This window comes from Leptosomus discolor, chromosome 17, assembly GCF_034619465.1.
Source record: "Leptosomus discolor isolate bLepDis1 chromosome 17, bLepDis1.hap2, whole genome shotgun sequence".
NCBI classification, from domain to species: domain Eukaryota; kingdom Metazoa; phylum Chordata; class Aves; order Leptosomiformes; family Leptosomidae; genus Leptosomus; species Leptosomus discolor.
Genome location: NC_141407.1, coordinates 2,555,179 through 2,580,001, shown reverse-complemented (window position 1 = coordinate 2,580,001; position 24,823 = coordinate 2,555,179). Strand labels below are relative to the sequence as shown.

The following is a 24,823-nucleotide window of genomic DNA, read 5'->3' as shown; positions in this document are numbered from 1 at the left end:
TTTTCTTGCAGCAGAGCAGACCTGCTGAGCGCCTCGCAACAGGGTGTTGTCAATGCAAAACGTTTACGTGGGCTCATGGTGAGATGGGAAAAGTACCTGAAAGAGAGCCACTGAGGGATCTCAATAGATCGTTACAGACTTAGGAGACCCCAAGAGCTGAAAACGGTTGCACATGGAGAAAAGTATTAGAGGCCTTTATTCCTCATTATTTAATGTGACAGAATTCCCAGAAAGAGGAAAGTTTGTCTGCTGATCACCTCCTACTCCTTTTCATTGTCCTCAAAACACCAATATTCCTAACTCTGCCTCTGAAAGGTTTGCAGTAACTACATAGTCCTTTCTGGTTTTCACCTGTATTTTCCCCAGTGTAAGCCCTTCATTTTTCAGTTCTGTTCTGCAAGACTTCTGGGGCATGCACAATGAGAGAGCTGTCCTGACCTCACCCCCTCCTGCACACGCACACAGTCCTTGCTCTCAGGACAGCCAGCTTGCATTCGTGCCTATTGCAGAGAGCAGATGCAATGGGGAGATGCTTCTCATTAACTTAGATACATGCTGTGAAGTTGTAAAATCTGGGCTTTAGTGAAGTTGCTGTTGTCATGATAGTTTAAGCACATAAAGCAAGTTCTGTGGAAAGTGAAATACTTTATTAAAACAACTAATATTGTGGGGAAAAACAGGCAAGGTTTTTGCACAAAAGTCCTTCATTTCATCTTTAAAAACTGTGCTCAAAAGCTTGCTAGTTTTTCTCAGATACACCACCTACTCTCACAAAGCACATTCATGTTCTCCCCCTGACCTTTACCTCAGTGGTGCATGTTAAACTGGAGTGAGTGAGTGAGAGGAAGGGGAAAAAAAATCATGCTGAAACTAAAGCCTTTTCTGAAACCTTTACTACAAAATTCACGCTTCAAAAACCTGATCAAGGGAACTGCAAACATTCCATTAAACCACAAATCTTTTTAATCACATTCCTGTTAAAGACAAAAGGCATAAACTATCACTATTACTCTGTCCACTGCACATTCATAGTTGAGGAAGTACCTTACAACTTGCGCACTGATGTTCTAGTTGTTGCTAAGTAGCACTTATCTTAAGTCAAAGACTTTCCAGTTTCCCTCGCTCTGCCAGTGAGAGAATCGTAGAATCATTCAGGTTGGAAAAGACCTTTGAGATTATCGAGTCCAACCATCAACCCTACTCTGCCAAGCACACCCCTAAACCATATCCCCCAGCACCACATCTAAATGACCTTTAGACACGTTAAGGGATGGTGACTCCACCACCTCCCTGGGCAGCCTATCCCAACGTCTGACAGCCCTTGCAGTGAAAACATTTTTCCTCCTGTCAAGCCTAAACCTACCCTGGTGCAGCCTGAGTCCGTTCCCTCTTGTTCTGTCATTACTTACCTGTGAGAAGAGACCAGCACCTGCCTCTCTACAGTGTCCCCTCAGGCAGTTGTAGAGAGCAGTAAGGTCCCCCCTCAGCCTCCTTGTCTAGAGCCTAAACAGCCCCAGTTCGCTCAGCCGCTCCTCATATGTCTCATTCTCTAGGCCTTTCACCAGCTTTTTCACCAGCTTTCACCATCTCTGTGAGAGGTGCACAAGGAGCTGGGAGGGAGCATGGCCAGGACAGCTGCCCTGAACTGGCCAAAGGGATATTCCACACCACAGGACGTCATGCCCAGTATATAACTGGGGGAGCTGGCTGGGGGGCCAGTTGGTGCTCAGGGACTGGCTGGGCATCGGTCAGTGGGTGGTGAGCAACTGCACTGTGCATCACTTGTCCTTTCTTGGGTTTTATTTCTCTCTCTTTTTGTTATCTTCCTTTTCATTATTATTATTATTATTATTATGTTTTATTATTATTTTTGTTATTACTAAATTTATTTCAGTTATCAAATTGTTGGGCAGTGAGTGAGCGGCTGCGTGGTGCTTAGTTGCTGGCCAAGGTTAAACTACGACAGGTGACCGGGGGGTTTCATTGCACAGACCTTCACAGGTATTTGGGAAAAACAAAAAAAGTGCATGCAACATAACAGTAAGAGTTCAAGTGCTAAGAAAACATGCAAAGGTGTAAACGTTACTGAATGTCCTCTGACTCTGCCCCATAACAGCTCTTGCAACAATCCAGAGAATTTGGATCAAACACTTCTTTTCCCAGCTCTAAGACAACAAAGGATTCAAAGGTATGAGGCATTCCCATGGGATTCAGCTTAAAGGTTCTCCCATCATAATGCACTGTTGCCTCACTGACTTCCGTTGCATGTGGCTTCCCGAGCAGTAAGCAGGCAGCCACGCTGCTACGGAGCCACTCTTGCTAGCATCCTCCTGGTGGCTTGCTAAAGAGTAACAGATTGGTTTTCTTTTTTTTCCAAAGTATGCTCCATTGCCAAAAGCTGAGCATCATTATCTGTAAAAATGTGCAACTGGAGCATGATCTTTAGTACAAGTTATTCTTTTTCAGTAGTGGTCATACCCTCAAAAGCCAAAGGAGTGACACAGAGCGTAAAAGAGAGACAGTGTGGCTGAAAAGGAAGACTTTTCAAATTTTGAAAGCTCATGTTCTGTTTGGGAAAAGGTGTCATTCGCATCGCTACTTACTGAAGCTAACACTACAAGAGGAGTACGGCACAGATAACCTGGGGCCCCTTTAGGTGCTGGGAACCCTGGACAAGACTTTGGCCCATACGCAGCCTGCTGTGCAGACCCCGTCCGTGAAGAAGGCACACCCTCTCAGTGCTTCAAGCTGCTGTAGGATTTTCTTGCAGGAAAACAATTCTATTCATCGTTTCTACTGTGAAACAAAAAGAAGTTCTCATGAGAACTTGTTGCTGCACTGTTAGGTGAAGGCATGGCTGGGTGGATGGTGTAATCACAGGTACCGGGTGGAAGCTGCCTGCAGGGTCCTCGTTACCGGGAGTCGCTGAGTTTCTCATGCAGCCAAGGAATTTGTGCAGCACAACGCAGGCCTGAAGGCCACGCTCTGCGTATAGCACAGCACAGGCTGGGGCCTGTCAGGTTAACCGTGACGTGGAACAGTGTCTCCCTGATGTACAGGGGTCTCCTGGTCAGCATCGCTACCAGGGGTGTGCTGGGATCTGCGTGCAGGGCGTTGGGTCCTGACTCTGCTGTAGCACACTGCGGGGAGACGATCCACACTGAGTGGCGGTGCTTTGGTCGGGGGTCTGGCCTTTCGTTGTGCTGGGCCCGGGTTTGCCCAGCAACAGAGAAATGATATGGCTGGGTGGTGACCACAAAACCCCTGAAGAAGGGATAAAACCTTACACGAACCATACATAAACCACTCCCTGAAAGCCTGATTTGAGTGCTCCTGAGGAACAGCAGGCCTGCACCTTGGTGAGCTCCCCTTACTTGGGATGCCAGGTAAGGATACTTTCCTGGGAACTGAGTGATACCTCTTAGTGGATTATAAGGAATTTGGAAGAGAAGCAGAATAGTCCGCACTTGTGGGGTGGTGTAATTGTTACCTGCTTAATAAGTGCCTTATCCTAATAAACCCCTCTTTGTGTCTGGGACTCAGAGCCTTATTCCTTCAAGGAGCAGATAGTGGCAGAGGCTCTGGCCATGACACACACTTAGTATGGTCAGAAGAGTCAGAGATGGGTGCTCCTAATGACTCAGTTTAACTTAGTGCAGTCTGTCCAAGCCCTTGGTCAGAATCAAAAGAACAGAGCTCTTCAAAGAGAGATTCATGGTAGTAAAAATCAAAGTTTTGATCTGACTTACCTCTGGAAGAGACCATCTCTCCCCATTGACTACGAGGGAAGTCCAGAGGCATGAGGCATATAAGCCTGATGGTAGTGCTTGTGAAGGCTAAATTGCTGAGTTGAATCAGCTTCTCTGAATGTTTCCAGTTTGCTGAACTCCTTTGGGGATGTGGCACTGAAGATATGAGGCAAATCGCTGCAGGTGTCACCAGTGACAATAAGCTCCCTGTGAATAAGGTTCCCATATCTCTATATGGTTGGGGTAGACCATCTTGCCTGGTCATGTTAGCATATGATTAGGGGGAAAAAATCATAAACTGAGACTCAGATCAAGGTGGTAACATGCATAAAAGGAATAGCCACGTGGATAAATAAAGGAATAGGGCTGGAAGAGAGCTTGAGAGGGCTTCTAAATCACACTGCCAGTTCAGAAACTGCCTTTCCAAGTCATTCCTGTCAGGTGCCCCTAAAAGCCTTCAGTTTCCCCAATGTTTCCTACTGTTACTACTGGAATTTGTGGGGTTTGATTTTTTTCCCTATCTGTTACCTAGATCTTTCTTTTGGCCTTTGACTCCATGTCCCTTCTGCATGGGATCTTGTGAACAGTTTCTCCCATCCATCTGCTTTTTAAACTAAATCATCACCTGAGTTTCTTCCATCCTTTCTGGAAGCATGTTTTAGACCCCTGACCATGCTTGTTGCTTTCCTCCGGGGTACATCCTGCCTGTCCATGTGCTTTCTGAACTCGAGTCTCAGGATCAGACACTGTGCAAGCTGAAGACTTGGCAGAGCTGAGCAGAGTGAGGAGATGATGCTGTGTGTCTGACTCTTGGCACTACTGGTTATTCGTGGTGGTTGCTTTCTTTACAGCAGTAGGACACTGCTGACACAAGGGCAGCTTGCAATCAGCTGTAATCCCCAGCTGTTTTCTGGAGACTGGATCTCTAGCCTGTCATTGCCAGTGTTGTCTTTGGGCAGCTGATGGAGAGAAATACGAACCTCTAGATGCCAATTCATCTGACCTGCTTCTGTCTATCTTCAGGTAAAAGTTTTCCTCTGGAAGTGCCTATCTTTCTGCATTGACTGTGCAGCAAGCAGACTCAGACTCAGACTGAGACATCTAGCATCAGCCACTTAGGTGAGGGCAGAAGAATGTTCCGATGTGTGGAGCTTTTTCATGTGTCCTTATTCAACTGCAACCTATTTTTTCATAGAATCACAGGCTGGTTGAGGTTGGAGGCACCTCTGGAGGTCGCCATGTCCAGCCCCCTGCTCCGTCAGGCCCACCCAGAGCCACCTGACCAGGACCGTGTCCAGGCGGCTCTTGAGTATCTCCACGGATGGAGACTCCACCACTTCCCTGGGCAACCTGTGCCTGTGCTCGGCCACCCTGACAGCAGGAAAGTGTTTCCTGACGTTCAGGGGGACCCTCCTGGGTGTCAGTTTGTGCCCGTGGCCTCTGGTCCTGTCCCTGGGCACCACTGAGAAGAGCCTGGCGCTGTCCTCTCCGCACCCTCCCCAGGTGTTCAGACACCCTGGTGAGACCCCCTGAGCCTGCTCTGCTCCAGGCTGAACAGTCCCAGCTCTCAGCCTCTCCTCGGAGCAGAGATGCTCCAGCCCCTTCATCACTTTCATGACCTTCGCTGGCCTCTCTCCAGTATGTCCCTGTCTCTCTTGCACTGGGGAGCCCAGTACTGGGCCCAGCACTCCAGGGGTGGCCCCACCAGTACAGAGCAGAGGGGAAGGATCGCCTCCCTCCGCCTGCTGTGGCGCTGCTCCTAATGCAGCCCAGGACACCGTTCGCCGCCTTTGCCGGGAGGGCACATTGCCGGCTCGTGGTCAGACTGGTGTCCCCCAGGAACCCCAGGGCCTTTTCTGTCAAGCTTTAGCTTTCCAGCTGGGTGGCCCCCAGTGTATACTGGTGCCTGGGGTTGTTCCTCCCCAGGGGCAAGACATTGTGCTTCTCCTTGTTGAACTTCGTGAGGTTCCTGTTGGCCCATTTCTCCAGCAAGACGAGGTCCCTCCGGATGGCAGCACGTCCCTCTGGTGTATCAGCCACTCCTCCCCACTTGGTGTCATCAGGAAATTTGCTGAGGGCACACTCTGCCTCATCATCCAGATCGTTAATGAAGGTGTTAGAAAGGACTGGCCCCAGTATTGTCCTCTGGGGTACGCTGCTAGTTTCTGACCTCCCACCAAGCTCCATGCCACTGATCACCATGTAGCCAAGGAGGTAGTGATTTTGAGCAAGCCACGTTTTCTTGTCTGGTACATATTCAGAAAGATTTGGTAGGATTTGCAATGGTGATTTCTGTTCCATGTCATACATGGGGAAAAATTTGATGTTCCATTCTCCTCCTCACCAGAGGTGGGTAAAGAAAAAGCAGTGCTGTTGTTGGTGACAACGGATGTCATCTGTACAGGGACCATGCTAGACTGGTGCAACATATTGTGGAAAGGAGTACTCCAAGGAAACTGAAAGCTGGGGTTTAGAGATGATTTGGAGACTATTCTTCAAACCATATAAGCCCATGTTTTGTGGAGACCAGGAACAATTTACTTCCTCCCTGGCCAAGGGCTGAAACTGTGATTCTATGAGATCCTTTCCCTCCCAGCTCAATTCTTCCATTAATGGTAACAGATCTAAGCTGAAACTTGCCCAGTCTGGATAATCCACTTATTTTATGGTGAGCTTTGATCTGAGTGAGGACTTCTTGATCCTGAAAACACACAAGAAGAACTGGGTGAGGATGTGAAGGTCAAGGGTGGAGGGCATTATTTTAAATGAGAGAATTTAGCAAGGTGAAGAGCAAAATCATGACCCTGGATGACCGGGGAGCAAATGAACAGGGAACTCCTGACCGACCTCAGATCAGAAAGGAAGGACACAAAGTGTACTTTTTCCTGGCACTGCTGACTTCCTGCTTGGTCAGCAGACTGCTTTTATGTTCTTGTAATAAAGGCATTCTCTAACTCTTCTTTCCAGAGCTGATGTGAATGTATAAACCACTTATTAAAAGGACAATCAAACTGGCCCTGAGGAAGTGCTCACTAAAGCACTTTCCAGGTAGAGGGCAGACTCTTGGTCCTGTCCGTTAGGCAGCAGGGCTCCTTCTCATGAAGCAATTCAGTGTAGATCTGTTTTACACATCAGAGTCTAAAAAGTTCTTGAGAAATCTCAAGAACAGTTGAGACAAAGGCCACACTCTGTCTTTGTCTTGCGTGCAGCTGCTTCCTGTTTGGCTCTTCTGAGGTCTGAACTGTCCTTTCAGGGCAGAATCAGCAGTAGCAGTTTCAGCTCCTGGTAACGAGGTATTTTCTGTCTGGTTAAAAATTTAAACTCTATATAAGCCTCCACAGAGTAAATTCTATGAAGAGGAAAAGAGAGAGCAGAAGGAAAGTTCACTCATTGCAAACAAAACCTAAACCTATAGTTTGCAATTGATAAAAGCAAAAAAAAAAAAAAAGAAAAAAAGAAAAAAGAAAAAAAAAGTGGTGGTGAAAAAAGATGCTGGGAATTGAGTTTTAAAGATGGATGGGTGGTGGAGAATGTTTTTTTTTTTCCAAATCACTTTCAGAAATAATGACCTGCAGCTGACATCTACAGCTGATGTCAGACATTGACTGTAATTTTAGACAAGTTATGCTGGGGGGGGCAGGGGGCAGAACTGAAGCAAAAGGAGAGGGAGAAGAAGAGGGAAAGGGAGAAGGAGAGAAGGGAAAAGGAATGCTGTCCCCAGAAAGCAGCCAAGAGCAGCAACTGGGTTTTCAGGCGAGTGTCCTCTCACAGGCAGCCTCTCTGCTATGGCAGGGGGTTCCCAACACTCCTCCTGTATAATAACTGCATGCTTCTCCTCAGGATCTTCTCAAATGCCCTGTTAGCCGCTGCTCTTACGATGCTAATCAGAGCATGGCTTTCTCAGAGGCAGGTGTGGCTTGTTGATTAGCTATAAGATGACCCAGATATCCAGTGCCCTGGGGAGAACACAGGCGATCAAGGCATTAGGACATGCTCCCTCAGGACTTCACTTCCACAAATGGCTGACAAACACAGGTGTCCAGGTTTGCAGGCACCCTGCCCTTCTCTTTCAACTGGACACTTCATCCACAAACTGTAGAAGCAACCGAACACCCAGGGCATAAGGAACCTCCTCCTTGCAAGCTAGAGGACCCAGGTGTTCAGGTCAACCCTGTACTTTCCTCACCTCTGGGAGGACAAAGGCATGCAGGGTCAAAGCACCCTTTTCCTGCTGTAACCTCAGGGTTCCTACTCAGCTGGGGTGGAGAACGCGGAGCCCATGGCACAGGCCCCCACAGAGGAATCCTGTGGTGGCCACTGTGGAGGACTCCAGCTTTCACGCTTGCACAGCAGCCTCCATGGGAAGCCACAGCCTTGATGCCTGTCCAGCTTATAGAGTCCTGGTGCCACCGGAGCAGAAGATCCCACTGAGTGACAGCACTGCATCTTCCTGGTTGGAGCCCCACCTCATTTCTATGGCCCCCAGAACCTCACAGACACGCTGCCCACTGACATGACATCCAGCCTCCGCTCCTTCTTGCATCCCATGCTCACCACAGGGAAGAACCACAGACAAGAGAGACAGGAGCCATGTGCTCAGTCTTCCCAGCCTTGAAGGCATAGAAGCCTCCACCATCTGGTCACGCATCAGGGCACCTGGCAGTAAGCCTTCAGCAATGAGTGCTAGCATCCTGGTCCTATAGTCGTGGCTCAATTAGATGATCTAGTCTCCCAAGGAGCTGCCCTTTGACCTCATGGCAAGAACCACTCAACACTTGGACATGATGCCACAGCAGCTTGGCAACCACTGGACCCATGATCCCTATCATGATGTTTCACCTCAGCATACCAACACAATCAAACTTTGACTTTGGTGATGGCCTCTGGGCCATGATTCCAGACTGTTGAAACTTCGAGCTCCTCTTGCTACTTCACCTGCCTTGTGCCCTCTTGAGTGCCCCATGCTCCCCTTGACACAACCTCATCACCCTTGTGTTGGCTTCATGTGGCAATGTTTTAGTAGCAGCAGGGCTGCAGGGGTGGCTTCCGTTAGAGGACACCAGAAGCTGCACCCATGTCAGCCAGAGACAGTTGCAGCTGGCTTCAAGATGGACCTGCCGCCGGCCAAAGCTGAGCCAATCAACGATGTTGGTAGCACTTCTGTGCTAACATGTTTAAGAAGGGGTAAAAACTGCTGCACAACAGCAGCTGGGAGGGAGAAGTGAGAATATGTGAGAGCCACAACTCTGCAGACACCAAGGTCGGTGAAGAAGGAGGGGGAGGAGATGCTCCAGGCACCAGAGCAGAGATTCCCCTGCAGCGCATGGTGACACAGGTTGTTGCCCTGTAGCCCGTGGAGGACCATGGTGGAACAGATATCCAACCTGCAGACCGTGGAAGACCCCACCCCACAGCAGATGGAGATGCCCCCATCAGAACAGGCTTCTTGCAGGGGATGCAGCCTGTGGACATGAGTCCACACAGGAGCAGGTCTCCTGGCGTGACCTGTGGCCCTGCAGGGGACCCACACTGGAGCAGTCTGTTCCTGAAGGACCACACCCCATGGAAAGGACTCCTGCCAGAGCAGTTCTTGAAGAACTGCAGACCATGAGAAGGACTCACATTGGAGAAGTTAGTGCAGGACAGTCTCCTATGGGAGGCACCCCACACTGGAGCAGGGGAACACCATGAGGAGGAAGGAGCAGCAAAGACAAAGTGTTATGAGACGACGCCAACCCACATTCCCCATCCCCCTGTGCCACTTGAGGGGAGGAGGTAGAAGAGTCAGGAGTGAAGTTGAGCCCAGGAAGAAGGGAGGGGTGGGAGGAAGGTGCTTTTATATTTGTTCTTATTTTTCATTATCCTACTCTGTTTAATTGGTAATAAGTGAAATTAATTTTCCCGAGTCTGTTTTGCCTGTGACAGTAATTGGTGAGGTCTCTCCCTGTCCTTATCATGACCCATGAGATTTTAATCATATTTTCTCCCCCTGTGCTGTTGAAGAGGGAGAGCGATAGAGCAGCTTGGTGGGCACCGAGTGGCTAGCCAGGGTTAACTCACCACAGTCCTCTAAACCCCTTCATCACCACCTTCACCTTCCACACACCCCCAGTCGCCCACAACCTCTCCGTGTCCACTGACCACACTGTTCATGAAGGGTCTACCAGCACTGCAACATTTATTATTGTACTTTATTTCCCCCGCTCTCAAGGCATGCCAACAGCACATGCTACCCCACAACCTTCAGTGGCCTAGGCATCCCATCAGCCCCCACGCCCCTCCTACCTTCATCCAGCCCTGCTGCAGGGCTGGACAGTCTGGAATTCCCTGTGGCAAGTCCACGGTGAGTCTGCGACAGGTCTGTGGTGGGTCCATGGTGGTCCCATTGCCCAGCTGCCAGTGCCCCCTCTGTGGGGGCATCCTCACATTCTGCTCACGTGGTTCTGCAGCCTCCCCAGCACTTCCTGCACCCGCTTCAGAACCTCCTCCTCATCCACACTGTGGAAGGCCTCGTTGGGGGTGATGGGGAAGGGGTGGTAACTCGGGTACTGTGTGGCCTTGTCATCCATGCCACAGCCATGCAACCACTCCACCTCCTTTGCCAGGCCCCTCAACTTTGGCTCCACCGCCTCCAGCCATTGAGACAGCCCCACAAGCCCCACTGGGGCCTTAAAGGCCTCACCATGGCAAAGTGCAGCAGCCACTAGCGCCTTCTCCAGGGCCTGGTGTGCCTTGAAGAGGACCCAGTTGGGGCAGCAGTGCCTGATGTCATTGTGGGCTGCCTGCAGGTCACTCTCGGCCTGCCGCAGCCACCGCTGGGCTTCTGGGATGGATGGAGTCTGGGCCATGGCCTCCTCATTGCACAACCAGGATCCATGGCCTTCCTGTCCCCTGCTGTGGTGCTGGGCAGCGCTCGCAGGGCTGTGCTGGAGGTAGAGATCCTGCAACACCTTTGGCCGCTTGAGAGCACACAGATGCTGCAAGGTTGCCAGGCTGTGATCCACATTGCCATTCCCCTCTGGCATCAGGCTGTGCCAATCCTTGCATGGCTTCCCCTCTGCCACAGCGTCCTCCTGCAGCCTCTTCTCTGGATCTGGCTCCGGATCTGGTGCCATGACCTCCTCTGGCTCTGGTGCAGCACCCACGAGTGCCACATTGTTCTCCTCCAGAACAAAGACCACGTCCTGTGGCTTCTGGCAGACCAGCATTTCACGCAGCACTGACAAGGCAGGTGCCTCCAGCTGTCCACCCAGGATGATATTGATCTCCTCCGCCAGCGTCTCCAGGACCCTCAGCTGGTGCCGGTCCAGCACCATCTCTGCATGCCGGATGTAGAGGAGCCGCTGGGCACCATCAGCCACGTGCACATAGACAACCCGCGACTGGGTGCTCCCCTCCACCTTTGCACCACAGTGGACCAGCACAGTGCAGATGTCCTCACAGCACTGCACTCTCAGCTGCTCCGCTGCAAAGTCAACATCCCCTTCCATCCTCATCATAGCCCTGTGGCTCTGCCACTGGAGCAGGGCTTTCAACCCCATCCTAAACTGCAGTGATACCAGGAGGGTCTGCAGACGCCTCTGCCCAGGGCAGTGAAAGCCATAGCGACACAGCCGCAGACTGCCCTCCTCCAGCTGCTGCTCTGTCACTTCTGAGAGTGCCCGTGGCCGCAGCCGCGATGGTAGCATTTGCAGCAGCCACCAGGCATTATATGCGGTCCCGGGCAGTTCAGCCATGAACACAAAGGTCTTCCCCAAGGCCCTACAGGTATTTGAGGACACGCAGTCATTGAAGTACAGCTTGTGGGATGACTCGAGGCAGTCAGCAGTGCTCAGCAAGTACAGCTCATCCACAGTGGAGAAATCAGGGGGCTTTGGGGCATCTCGCAGCAGCTGGAAGAAGTGCCGTGTGGCCAACAGGACTGTATTCTTCTGGATAGCATTGAGGGTCCCACTCACATGGCTCTCCTGGTAGATTTGGGCCAGGACACGGCTGTAGTGAGTCAGCGTGGGGAGCAGGACCACCCCAAGATGTTGCAGAAGGTCTCCGTAGACAGCTATGTGGGGGTCAGGCTTGAGGAGATAGGGGTAAAATTCAGCCTCATCTGGGAGGGATATCACCACTTGCCATGGCATGGCCATGTCCCCTGACTTGGCCAGCACCACAGGCAGCTCAGCAAGGCGCCCTGTGTCCACCTCCTTCAGACAGGTCTGCAAGAAGTTGTACACCTTCTGGAGCACTCTGGCCCGTGTGTTCACCTGCTGTGGCGTTTGGCAGGCTGCCCTGCACACCTGCTCCAGGTTGGCCACCACCAGGGCAGTGGGTATCTCTACGAGGACTCCCATGGCCTGCAGGACATCCTTGAGGTCCTGCCTGAGTGCAGAGGACCTCGGCAGGATGGTGGCTGATGTCCACAGGAGCTCAGCCACATCTTCTTGGCAGTGGTAAACACTGCCCTTCAGGGCCACAGGCTTAATGCAGGCTGCAAAAGGGGGGTGGAGGTCCACCAAGCTCGGGGGGATGTCCGCTGAAGGCAGGAAGTGGATTGAGGCAATTTTCTCCAGGAAACTCACTGATAAGGGACTATCCAACATGGTGCCAAGCATGTTGAGCATCTCCTGCTGTCGTTCCAGCAGGTCTTCAGTGTGGTACCTAGCCTGAGTGGCTTCACGCTCTATCTCCAGGGCCAGTTCCACAAAATCCTCCTCAGAGAGGCTGGTGCGGACACCTACCTGAAGCAGGAAATACTTAATATCTTCCTGGCTGTAATTTAGCTCCACAAAGAAAGACTGAGGCACAAAGCGGTGTTGGAGATGCAGAGTGCTGAAGGAGGGTGTGTTGTCATAGAAGAAGGAGGCCTGGCGCAGCACACCATTGGCATCAGGTATAAAGGCCACAGTCTGAAAAGCTGCCACAGCAGCTTTCTTGAACTTAGCGTCAGAGAAACGTTGCAGGGCAAAGAACAAGCGCACAGCTTCCATAAGCTCTTTCGCTTTGAGCTGGGACAGCTGGGGCAGCACCACAGTCATGAAGAGCTGCCAGTCATCTGTGAGCTCCCACTGCAAATCCTTGGCCAGCTGCTGGTGGATCTCATCTGCTGTGAGCAGCAACAGGCCCTTCTCCAGGCTGCACAGGGCTCGGGCACCCAGGGGCAGCTCTTGGATCTGGCTCCGGAGCAACAGCACCTTGCGGTAGGGTGCCACAGATACATAGTCCCCATCATACTTCTGGAAGAGAGGCAGAAGCCGGAGCTTCTCCAGCGCCGATGAATCCAGTTTTCCCTGCACAAAGTGCAGCAGGACAGTCACATCCCGCTTCTTTAAGTCCCTCCAGCGGAGATCAGCTCTGGTGTCCACCAGCTGGGCCAGCACAGCCCTGGGCTCTGTGACCTGCAGTGCCCTTGTCTTCAGGCAGTGGTGGGAAAAGCTGAAAGGCAGTAGGGACTGCTGGAGCACAGCGATGCCCAGTTTGTGCAGCACCCTAGCCACATCCGTCTCACACTCAAAAAGAACATTGGGGAGGGAGGACAGTGGCAGTAGGCGCGTCGAGCCTTTCTCATCCCCCTGAACAGGCAGCACCACCACATCCTGGAGATGATCCATGAATGACTTCATGTCCGCCTCCAACTCCTCTTTGGCCTTCCCAACTGTGTAGACCACAGTGCTGAAGAACATCCACAGCTTCTTGAGCCACTTCTCTGCCTCTGTGGTCCAGTTCAGCTGACCCAGTGCCTCCAGAATGAGTGGTGTGGCCTCCAGAAGGCCAAGCTTCTTCACGAAGCAAGGAGGAGGCAAGTCAGAAATTAACTTGTCGGCAAAGCGGTGGCAGTGGCGGGGGAAGAGGTGGGCAAAGGAGCTGCAGAAGACTGGTTGGTGGCTGCTGAGGGCATTCAAGCAGCCATCTTGTGTGGCCAGCAGAGGCAGGCCTTCCAGTTCTGCCTTGTCCAGTTCTGTCTTGTCCGCATCTGTGGGCTTCAGGCAGTGTTTCAGCAGGATGCAGCAGCTCTCTGCGTTCTGCAGGGGTGTCTCAGCCAGCTTGCAGGGCACAGGAAGTGCCAGGGCCTTGAGGAAGCGCCGGAGAGAGGCCGGCTGCAAGGAAACAGCATCCACGTGGGCTTCAATGAACTCCTCATAGAGCTGCCGCAGGTTGATAAATGCTGGCACCAGGTTCATGTTCAGGCGCTGCAGCACCTCCTGGAGAGCTAGCTCAGGCCTCACCTTGAGAAAGTATGGCTCTGTTAGCACGTTCCCACCACCTGGACATGCCCAGGTCATTGTCACCATTCTGTTAGGTGACTTCATGTGGTACACAGGCACCAGAGGCAGGCGTGCATGACTGATGTGCCTATAGATATCTCTCACCAGGTCCTGAAAGGTAGGTAGTGCCTTTGTCACAGTAGGGAAGAACTGGAGGTAGTGGGAGGCCAGCTGCTTCTGGCAGTCCTCCAGGGACAAGAACTTGAGCCCTTCAGGGTCCAGAGATTCCCACTGCCTGGTAAGAAAGGCACAGTACAGTGGAGTCACCAAGCGCTGGAGCAAGAAGCCATTCCAGGCTGTTTCTGTGCTGTCTGGGTCCTGGCGGATATTGCGTCTGGCCGCATCCACGGAGAAGTTGGCATTGATGTGTACAGGTAGCCCTGTGGTAAGCGGCAGTGGGAGGGTGCAGAAAGCTTTGCCTATGACTTTATCCAAGCCCAATGGGTCCAGGCAGGCAGCCACCGCCCCGTAGGGTAGCCGCCCAGGCACCGGAGACTCCTCAGCCCCTTCCTGCACCCCAATTTGGGAGATCACCCTCCACACGGTGCTGGACTTGGCCTTGGCCTTGCTGGTTTTGATTGTCATGATATAGGAGACAGAGATGGGGCTGTTCCCATCTGTGGCTTGGCTCAGGCTCTCTTGAAAATCCTGTCTCAGCTCTGCATCACCATCTGTCAGCTCTGTGGCCACCCGCAGCCTCTCCAACAACTGCTCCCCATCTGGGGGGATCTCAGAGAAGACCACAGTGCGGAGGTGCCGGAGGAAGAGCACCAAGTCCTCACCTTCCTCAGCCAGTACTCTCTCCATGGCCATGAGGTCTTGGTCCCGCACAACCATGTCAGACACCCTGGACATGTTAGCTCCACTTGCGGTGCGGAGGGGCAGCCGGAAAAGGACACCCTGGTTCAGGTTGAAGAGGGAGGGTAGGAAGGTGTCATAAACATCTGGAAAGGTCCTCTTGAATTCAGGATTGACAGCGAACATCCCACCAGGACTCTCAGTTGTGGCTCCAGGAATGTAGTAGAGATGGGGATCAGATACACACAGGGCACTGTCTCCAGTAAGGAAGGCTGGGCAGTCAGTAAAGTGGAAGACAGTGTTGAAGCCAAGGCCATATTTGCCTGTGACATCCTGCCGGCCTTGCTTGCCACCCACCCCCAGACGCTGAATGCCTTCAATGTCCTGCTGCTGGAAGGGGCTGTCATTATAGATGCAGAGGGCAGGGCCCTGCAGGAGTTTCCAGTTCTCACTGAAAGTGGCATCCTCTGGGTGCTGCCGGCGGTCCCACACGAAGTGCACAAGCCTCGCACCAGCATCGTCTGCATTCTGGAGCAACTCTCTCACCATATCATGAGCGGATGCTGGGTACTCATGCAAGATGTTCTTCAGGCGTGTTGGCAAGTCTTCACAGGCACCAAATGGCTGCATCCAGAGGCTCAGGTCTGTACTGTGAAGCTGGATCCTCTGCAGTGCCCGGTGGCATGTGGTAGGCACCCCACAGCGCAGGGCTGTGGCTCGGGACAGCTGCTTATGGCACAGCAGGACATCTTTGTCCACTGGCAACCATGGTGTATCATTGAAGTGGAGCTTGTCCCGTGGACGCAAAATGCCCTCCTGGTCAGGTAGAAAGAGTTGCTGGGTCTGGTACGCATCTGGCTCTTTGTCATCTGCCATCAAGCCAGAAGACACCAGCCGCACGGCCAGAGCCAGCTCCGCGGCTGGCAGCGGCTCTCCAGCATGCGTCTCTGCCAGGATGCAGAGCACTTTGGCATAATCATCCCAGGTGAATGAGTGGCGCAGCCCCACGCACTTCCAGAGTTGGCTGTAGGGCCGGTACTGCTCCGGGAGCTGGTGAAGATACGGGACAGCCTCAAATGACAGCGTCTCAGCCACAGCCATGACCGGCACAAAGCGGGAGCCCACCAAGATGAAGGGCTCCCCTTGGGCCACTGCAGAAGCCACCTCATCCCAGCTGGACTGATCTCTCTGGACTAGCTTGTCCAGGTGCTTGTAGCAGTGGTAGGTGCTGTTCTGCAGGTTCTCCAAAGGGAGAGCATTGGAGCTACAGCTCAGTGCCTGCAGCTGCTCAAGGACTGCAGCTGCTGGTAGCTGCCGGTCCAGCCCCAAGAAGGATGCAACCTCCTCAGGGAGGCTGAAGTTTCCCCCCAGTGCTTTAGAAGCCAAGATAGGGTGGATGAGTCCCACTAGTGGGGCATGGACATGACTGTAGACCTGGGCAGCTGGCAACAGCACAAGTTCGCCGGTGGGCAGTGTACCAGGGAGGAAGGGCACAGTCTGGAAATCTGCCTGCATGGGGTTGTTCACCCTCTTTTCCACTGCATCCTGAAGCAGCTCAAGGATTCTGGCAGCCCTCCGGCAGCCCTGGGCACGGTCCTTGGTCCAGATAAGCTGCACTGTCTTTGCCCGCTCCAGCAGCTCTGGCAGGGTGATCGTGTCCTTAATCATGCCCAGCCTCTCCAATTGCCTTAGTCTTTCTGGGGAAAGGAAGGTGTCTCCAGTGGGGAAGCGCCCATCCTTAGGGTCATATAAAGAGGCAATGCGGCCTCTGGGGTGCACCAGGCAATTGATGAGCTGCAAGTGGCCATGAGGGGTGGCAGGAATGCAGGGCACTCTCTGCAGCACTTTGTCCACATCATCATGGGACATATCCAGTGCATGGAGAAGCAGTGGGTCCCGGTCAACAACAGAGAGGTCTTCCAAGTTCGGAAGCACAAGCTCGCAGTAAAAGCGGGGCCAGTCATAGGTGCCAGCATCCGCTGCCTTCCCAAGGCCCCTCTGCACCTGCTCTGGCAAGGCCACAGCTAACAGGGGATGGGGCAGGGTGGTGGCAAAGACACGCTTGGCCACAGCACCCAGCTTGGGGTGTCTGACCACAGCCTGGTGCAGGAAGCGGGCGTCCTGCAGTGAGCACCATGAGCAGCCATCAGAAAACAGCCTGGGGCCATTCCGGGCTGCCACAGCCTGGTAGAAACCGGTCACAGCCTCCGTAAAGGGGTAACGGGCAGTGTTAGTGTCTGGCCAGAAGACATGATATTCATAGCTCTCCAATTCACCTGCCTCATGCATGGTGCGGAGGTGGTCCAGCGCCCGGAGCCAGGCGACCGGCACAGCATTGCGGAGCAGCAGCCGGTTCCACTCACCTCGCTCTGCCGTGTCCCACAGCCCCTTGCGGTTTGAGAGGATGCTGAAGGCTCCATGCACGTGGATTGGCAGCCCTGAGGTGACTGGCATGGGAAGGTGGCAGAAGACTTGCCCTTCCTCGGCATCCAGACGTGGCACCCAGTTGCCAGCTGCAGTAAGGGCAAGGGGAAGGGCCACACCAGCCACGGGAGGCAGAGGATGGAGCCCTGCCTGTGTGTTCCGGTGAAACAGTTCCAGCAACTCCCCATCACCCTGACATACCAAAACTAGGTAGTGCCATGTGGTCTTGGATTCCTCATCACAGGCTGTGAGCTGCTCGATGGCTGCCCAGTTTGGGGGGTCCCCAGGGCCCCTGAAGTTGCGGATCTCCTTTCGCCGCAGCGTGGCCAGGGGCGTGGTATCCGCCGCAGAAGTGGCCATGTCTGGCAGCATCTCCAGGGACATCTCCCTCACCCTCTGCAGGAAGAGCAGCAGGAGCCGGTTAGAGCCAAGGAAGTTGGTGCCAAGGGACTGGATGCGTTTCGTACCAAAGGCCTCTGAGCAAATCTGTGATCTCACAGCTTCCTCTTCAGTGCGGAAAGGCAGACGGAAAAGGCTCCCTGGAAATGGTCCTGGCTCAGGCAGGCGGCACCCAAAGATGCCATGGTAGGGCCAGAACTGCTCAGCAAAGGCACGGAGGATGCGTGGTCGGCTGGAGAAGTCCAGGCGGATGCCAGGGCAGCCGGCCCTGGGGATATGCTTGCCCAGATGGGTGCCATTGGGATCAAAGATGAGCAGTGTCTCCCCGCTCAGCACTGACGGCACATCTGTGACACGGTAGACAGAGCTGAAGCCCAGCCCAAAGCGCCCGATCTGGCCTGCCTGGCCCTCCTTCGTAGCAGCCCCAACCCGTGTGATGTTACGGAGGTCATCCTCTGTGAAGAGGGCATTGTTGTAGGCCCAGAGGGCTGGGCCGTGGCAGGCACTCATGCCAGGGTCTAGCAGCCCAGAGGTGGCCTTTCTGCAGCGTCGGAGGTCCAGAAGGAAGCGGCACACAGTAGCCCCAGCATCCTCTGCATTCTGGACCATCTCTGTGAAGAGGTCGCCCTCCTCTCCGTACTCCCGGAGGATGTTGCGGAGCCGTAAGGTGATGGGCTCTGAGGGGCCACAGGCCGTGAACGGCTCCGGCCCCAGCACCCGCGTACTGAGCAGCTCCGTGCCGAGGAATACGGCTGTGCTGGATGGCACTGCCTCATGCACCACCTCTTGAATATCCTCCTCTGCCTCCAGCTCCATGTCCAGGTACACGGTAGAAACAGCCGGGCGGAGGGCAAAGCCCAAGCCCTCCGGGATCCTCACGGGAACCGGCACCGTGCCCTCACTCTGGTGTCCCCGACTCTTAAGCCACTCTAGGACAGCTACAGCCACCTGCAACTCTGCTGCAGTGCCCGCTCTGGAGCTGCGCCTGTCTATGTCCTGCCCCAGGCAGCGCAGGGCTGCAACCGCCCTCTCCTCACTCACTGTCGCCGCCACCCCCCAAGCCCTGAAGAGGCAGCTGTAGGCGAGGAAGTCAGGAGGCACCCTGGGCACCAGCATACCCAGCTCCAGCTCCTCAGGATAGCCCAGCACAGCATCACGTGGGGGGACAAACCCAGTCCCGGTCCACACCACAGCATCATCCGGGGCAGCCCTAAAGGTCTTCAGGTTTTCCTGCATGTGCCGGTAGACAGGCTGGAGCGCGGGACCTACCTCAGCCACGTCCCGGCGCCCTGCCAGCTGTCTCAGCTGCTCCCACACTCTCTCTGGCGGTGGGGGCTGGCTCAGCCCCAGCTTCTTCTCTGCCTCTGGCACAAAGGCGTCAGTCAGGTGCATGGCAAGCCCCACCAGGGGCTGGTACTGGGTGGACCGCAGCTTGTTGGGGGGCAGGAATTGCTGCCCAGGCTTTCCAGTGCACTCGGAACGAGGCACCCATGGCAGAGCCTGGAGCTGCCTAAGCTTTGCAGCGCTGAAACCAGCCAGTGCCTTGGGGCAGTTGCAGACCTTGATCAGTGCCCGAGCCCTGTCCAGAGCCGCTGTGCCACCCTGGCTCACACTTGCTGCAGCCTTTAGGATGTCCGAAGGCACCAGGCACCCCTCCCCGTGCCGCAGGCCCAGGGTTCTCAAGGCACGGAGGACAGGCGGACTGCGGAAAGCAGTAGGAGGAAAGCACTCGGGACCCAGCAGCGCCTGCAAGGTCTTCTCACAGGGGTCATAGAGGTCTTGCGGGCACACGGGGCCGTTGGGTGTCTCCAGGAAGGCCAGCCTGCTGCAGGCCTGCTGGAGTGGGGGGCTCTGTGCAAAGAGGATGTCTCCATGCTGCAGCACCCAGAGCAGCAGAGCCTGTGTCTCGGCCGCCCGCCCTGCATAGGCACCCTGGGCTACGGCTTTGATGGCCCCCAGCACCACATGGGCTACACTGATGAGGGGCCTCTGGAGCCTTCCCAGGAGCCGCCGGTCAACTTCATCCCGGCACTGCAACATGGCCTGCGGCAGCACCACAGCGCTGGGCAGCTCCGGCTCTGACTCCAGCGCCAACGTGGTGCCAGCCGGTACCAGCTGCGTGGGGTTTGGGGTGGCCAAGCAGGGCAGTTGGACAAAGAGGGGCAGAGCAGCCAGTGTGGCCCTGTCCTGCGCTGTCAGGGATGGGATGTCTGCCAGGTAGAGCCGGAGGGTGGCCACATCTGCAGCAGGCAGCGAGGCCAGGCAGGAGGCCACAGCTGCAACCCCTCGCCTGCCCAGGGCCCGCAGGGCATTGAGTGGGGATGGAGGCAGGACATAGCGGGACAGAGAGCGGTGCCATGTTCCTGGTGGCACCACTGGACAACCCAGGACCTCCATCACAGAGGCCACAGCAGGTGGCAGGCACTGGTCCTCCCATGCCTGGAAGATAAGACTGGACCGGGGTATCAGTGGAGCCAGACGGATGCTGGAGGCACCCAGTGGGGACAGCGAGATGAGAGGAAGCCCCTCCAGAGGTCTCAGGTCTTCCACGTGGTGGGCCAGGAATTGCCACAGGGCTGGGAACCAGGAGGCTGGGGGCTGGGGGGGGCCTTGGGCTGGGTACCAGGTCACTGGCATTGAAGACTGGGACATCCAGGTGGGGGGCAGAGCCAAGCGTAGGGTCTGGGCAGTCATAGCTGGGTCCAGCAGAACCAGGTTGGGGAAAAGACCTGTGTGCAGGAGGCAGAGGCTGGATGAGGAGTACATAGGACCTGGGACCTGGCAGGGGGAGCCAGGATGTGGGGGAAAGAACCTGAGATCTGCAGGGGATGGGCGCCCCTCATACTGGGGATGGGAGGACCCGGGCTCTGGAGGGACAGTGGATACCCTGGGGAGGAGGATCAACGGAACCCCAGATTGGTGGGGATAGAGGAGATCTGCGAGGGAAAGAGGTGTTGGGGGACCAGTATTGGGGGCCATGGAGGTCCTCAGATGGGGAACACAGGGAAACCCAGGATCCGAGGGAGCACAGAGGGGACAGGGGAATGTGGGAGGAACACCAAGAACAGGGGAGTCCCAAGAGAAACAGGGAGATGCAGGATAGAAGAGGTGGCCCTGGACTCAATGCACCCCTGACCAAGTGAGACCTGGGATCTACAGTGCTGTTGAATGGATGGGGGAAGCCCAGAGAGGGGCCCCAGACAGGGATCACGGACCATGATGTTGGGAGATGTTGGGGCTGCAGAGGAGCCCCAGGGTGTCCAAGGGTGCCTCAGGGCATTTAGCTTCAGAGGGAGATCGGGGCACCCAAAAGGGGTCCAGGGACCCCCTCCATCTCTTACCTGCCTTGGCAATGCCTCGCAGGAGGCTGTCCAAGCCTGGCTCCAGGTCTGAGGGCAGGAAGGAGCCAGCCAAGCCGGGCAGGAGCTCCCTGTGGGGACAATGGAGGTGCTGGGCGACTAGAGGCATAATGGGGGGGCAGGCAGCTTCCTGGACACCTAGCTCAGCTCCCACTTGGGGGTGCCAGGGGAGCGGAGGAGGGCAGTGAGGCACCCAAATGTCCAGGTTTGATCATGGCCCCCTTTCAGCTCAAGAGAGGGAGCGGCGCCCTGGGCAACGGGCTCACCTGCCCGCTCCCACAGGGAATGGGGCTGCCTGGGGCCACAGACTCACCTGGGGCAGTCGGACGTGTCCACATAGACCATGGCTGATGCAGTTCCAAAGGCCACGAAGGTTCCATCGGCGCGAGGCAGGAGGGGGAGACCCTGCAGTTCAGCATGGCACCCATCCCCGGCCACGTAGCGCAGGAGGGAGAGCCGGTCGGCAGCCGGGAGGCCTATGGCCCCGTGGCGCCGCAGCGCCTCCCGCATGTGGCCCGCCGTGGCCTCCCGCGTGCCCTCCGCCATCCCCAAAGCCAGCGCCCTCCGGACATGGGCTGGGACCTCAGCCACTGGCTCCCCGGCTGCCACCAGCAAGGCTTGGACCGCCCGCCACGTGGCCATGTCCCCCGTGGCCTCCGGCAGCAGCACGGCCTCACGGGCCCGCAGCCGCCCTGTGGCTCCCTCTGTGGCTGGCACCAGGGTGCGGGCAGCTGCCAGCTCCCGGCAGACGTGGGTCACCAAACTGCGGACGCGGCCAAAGCTCGGGGTGTGCTCGGGGTCCGGCCAGATGCTGTAGGCGTCTACGTTGGGCAGAGCTGTGGCCACAGCAGCCATGTGGCTGTAGACCCGCGGCAGGAGGTCGAGGAGCAGCAGGGCATTCCAGCGGGCATCTTCCTCACCCTCCTCGCCCTCCTCGGGCCAGCGGAGGTGGCGGCGGTCGTCGGAGAGGGCAAAGGGGGCGCTGGCGTGGGCGGGCAGCCCTGTGGCCATCTCGTCTGTGGCTGGCAGGGGTAGGAAGCAGCACAGCCGCCCTCGGCAGGGCCCGTGGAGGGGGTGCGCCAGGCTCAGCTCAGGGCAGCACCCCAGCCCTGCGCCCAGTGCCACGGCCGGCCCCTCCGTGGCTCTGCCTGTGGCCACCAGCCACTCGTTCCTGTCCCCCACCCCATCCCCGTGCAGGGTCACCAGGCACCATGCCAGACTCAGCCCCTTGTCCCCTGATGGCCCTGGGACAGGGAGAGGCTGAGGGGATGCCACAAGGGTCCCCATGAGTGTCTGGACCCCATCAGGAGCCACGTGGTACAGGGCTACGCGGCGGACATGGCGGAGGAAGAGGAGGGCAAGAGGGGCCTCGGTGAGGAAGGTTTGGAGGAGGCTATGGAGGCGCTCAGGACTGGAGACCCCTGTAGCGATTTCCGAGGGTTGCTGGCGGAGGGGAAAGCGGAAGAGAGTGCCCTGGGCAGAGCCACGGTGCTGTCCCACAACTTCCAGCCCAGCCCAGAAGGGCTCGAAAAGGCCAGGAAGGTCCTGGGCTGCAGAGACGTCCCAGCGGGCACCGCCACCCGGCAGCACGCGGCACTCGGGGTCCAGCACCCCCAAGGATGGGGGGCTCAGCACACCTGGCAGGTCTGGGGACACAGGAACCATGAGGCCACAGGGATGGCATGGACACCACTGCCTCCCCAGGTCTTCCCAACCCATCGGTGCCCCAAGTGCCCACCCAGTACCTTCAAGTTCAACCCCACAGTGCCTCCCATGACCCCAAGCTTAATCCCAATGCATCAGTCCTCCCTCAGTTTCCCCATGCGGCCCTGCCCTCCTTTGCCACCCAGCCTCCCCCCAGCCTCCTGCTGCTTCAGGTTTCCTCACTTCAGATGCAGTCCTCCATTTTGCACCCCCTCAGTGCCCCCCAGTCCTCCCCAGCACCTGTAGTTCAGTGCCTCCAGTACAACCCATGTCCCCAGTTCAGTTGCAGTTGAGGCCCCCAGTGCCGCTCACCAGTAAGGTGGTAGACAGAAGTGAAGCCCAGGCCGAAGCGCCCCACAGTGCTGGGGTCCTCCCGCTTGTGTGAAACCCCCGGGCGCAGGAGCCCTGTCCAGTCCCGGGGGGACATCAGGGCGTCATTGTAGGCCAGGAGGGCTGGGCCTGGGGGGTCAGGACCATGCGTTAGGGGATACTTGGGCCGTGTAGGGGGGATTGCAACCCCACACTCCGTGTCCCCACAATCTCACACCCCCTCCCCTAGTCCCACAAAATCCCCCTCAATGCCCCCAGTACCACCGAGTCCTCCCAGTACCCTCAGTGCCCCCAACACACCCCAGAACACCTCATTGCTTCCAGCTCCCTCAGTCCACTCTGACTCCTCTTCAAGTCTTCAGCTGTATCCCCCCATCCCTCCCAGTACCCACCAGTGCCACCCCTGCACTTTGTCTGGTCTCTCCCGATGCCCGTAGTGCCTCTCACCCTGGGTGCCCGCCAGCCCCCCTCCGGTGATGTCAAACTCCCGCTCGTCGGACACGAACACGACCTCGTTAGCGCCAGCGTCGTCCGCGTTCTGCACCAGCTCCTGGGTTCAGGGATCAGTGCTGGGACATCTGCCCCCTCCCAGCCCCCAGGGAAAAGCACCCACCGCTCTCCCAGCTGGCCAGCAAGGTCCAGAGGCTGGTGCTGGGCAAGGACCACCGCCCACCTCAGCTGCCTCGCAGTTTGCCTGCCCAGCTGGGCAAGAGAGCCCAGGCGGTTGGGGTCCCTGGGGGTCTCACCTTGAGGATCTGCCCCCCATCGGGGTACTTCTGCAGGATGCTGTGCAGGTAGTCAAGGAAGATGGGTGCCCGCTGGCAGAAGGTCTCCCTGCAAAGCAGAGAGAAGGAGCAGGGTGGGGTTGGGGGCAGCTGGGCTCCATGGGTAACCAGGACCCCCACGTCCTCCTTGGATTCCCCCTCCTTGGCACCCTATCCCCTCTCAGGACCCACTGAAACAACCACCTCCAAGGACCCCCTCCCACCTCCCCAAGGCCCCCAGCTCTTCCTGGGATCCTCCAGCAACCCTGAAACTTCCCCATATCCCCCCAGCAAGCCCTGAGCCCCCCCGCTAATCCCCATCTCCCTCAGCAACCCTGCAGCGCTCTCCGCTAACCCCTGAGCCCCCAGTCCCACCAGTAGCCCCCAGTCACTCCCGGTCACTCTCCAGCCCTCCCCTGTGCCCCCCCTCCACCCCAGTAAAACCCCAGTAACACGCCGGTGCCCCCCCGCCCCAGCCCCACTCACGCGTTGGGCTGCTTGCGGGCCATGGCGGGCAGGGCGGGGGGCGCGGGGGCTGCGGGGCGCGGGGCTGCTCCCGGGGCGCTCCCGCTGCGCTGCCGCACGCCCGGTCCCGGCGGCTCGGCGGCCCCGGCCCCGCCCCTGGGCTCCGCAGTTTCGTTTCCCCGCTTGGATCCGCCTTTTCGGCTCCTGTTTAACCCCAAAATTGCCGCGTGGGGAGGGGGCAGGGAGGACGCGGCGGTGGGCTGGGGCCGTGGCTGTGGGGGATTGCAACCCCACGCTCCGTGTCCCCACAGTCTCACACCCCCTCCCCCTAGTCCCACAAAATCCCCCTCAGTGCCCCCAGTACCACCGAGTCCTCCCAGTACCCTCAGTGCCCCCAACACACCCCAGAACACCTCATTGCTTCCAGCTCCCTCAGTCCACTCTGACCCCTCTTCAAGTCTTCACCTGTATCCCCTCATCCCTCCCAGTACCCACCAGTGCCACCCCTGCACTTTGTCTGGTCTCTCCCGATGGCAATGGGGACGTGGCTATGGGGTGGGGGCCACTGGGCGATT

General features: G+C 56.4%; 1 protein-coding gene across 1 annotated transcript; it reads right to left on the bottom strand.

Annotated features, from left to right (window-relative positions):
- Positions 1-9,903: 9,903 nt before the first annotated feature.
- Positions 9,904-24,292, bottom strand: LOC104349102 (sacsin-like). Its single transcript, XM_086474797.1, has 8 exons — positions 24,270-24,292; positions 23,766-23,853; positions 23,467-23,569; positions 23,002-23,148; positions 21,299-22,631; positions 20,968-21,056; positions 10,868-20,355; positions 9,904-10,831 (listed from the first exon to the last, which is right to left on the bottom strand). Exons 1-8 carry the CDS (start codon positions 24,290-24,292, stop codon positions 10,172-10,174), a joined length of 11,931 nt encoding a protein of 3,976 aa, XP_086330923.1. The 3' UTR covers positions 9,904-10,171.
- Positions 24,293-24,823: the final 531 nt, after the last annotated feature.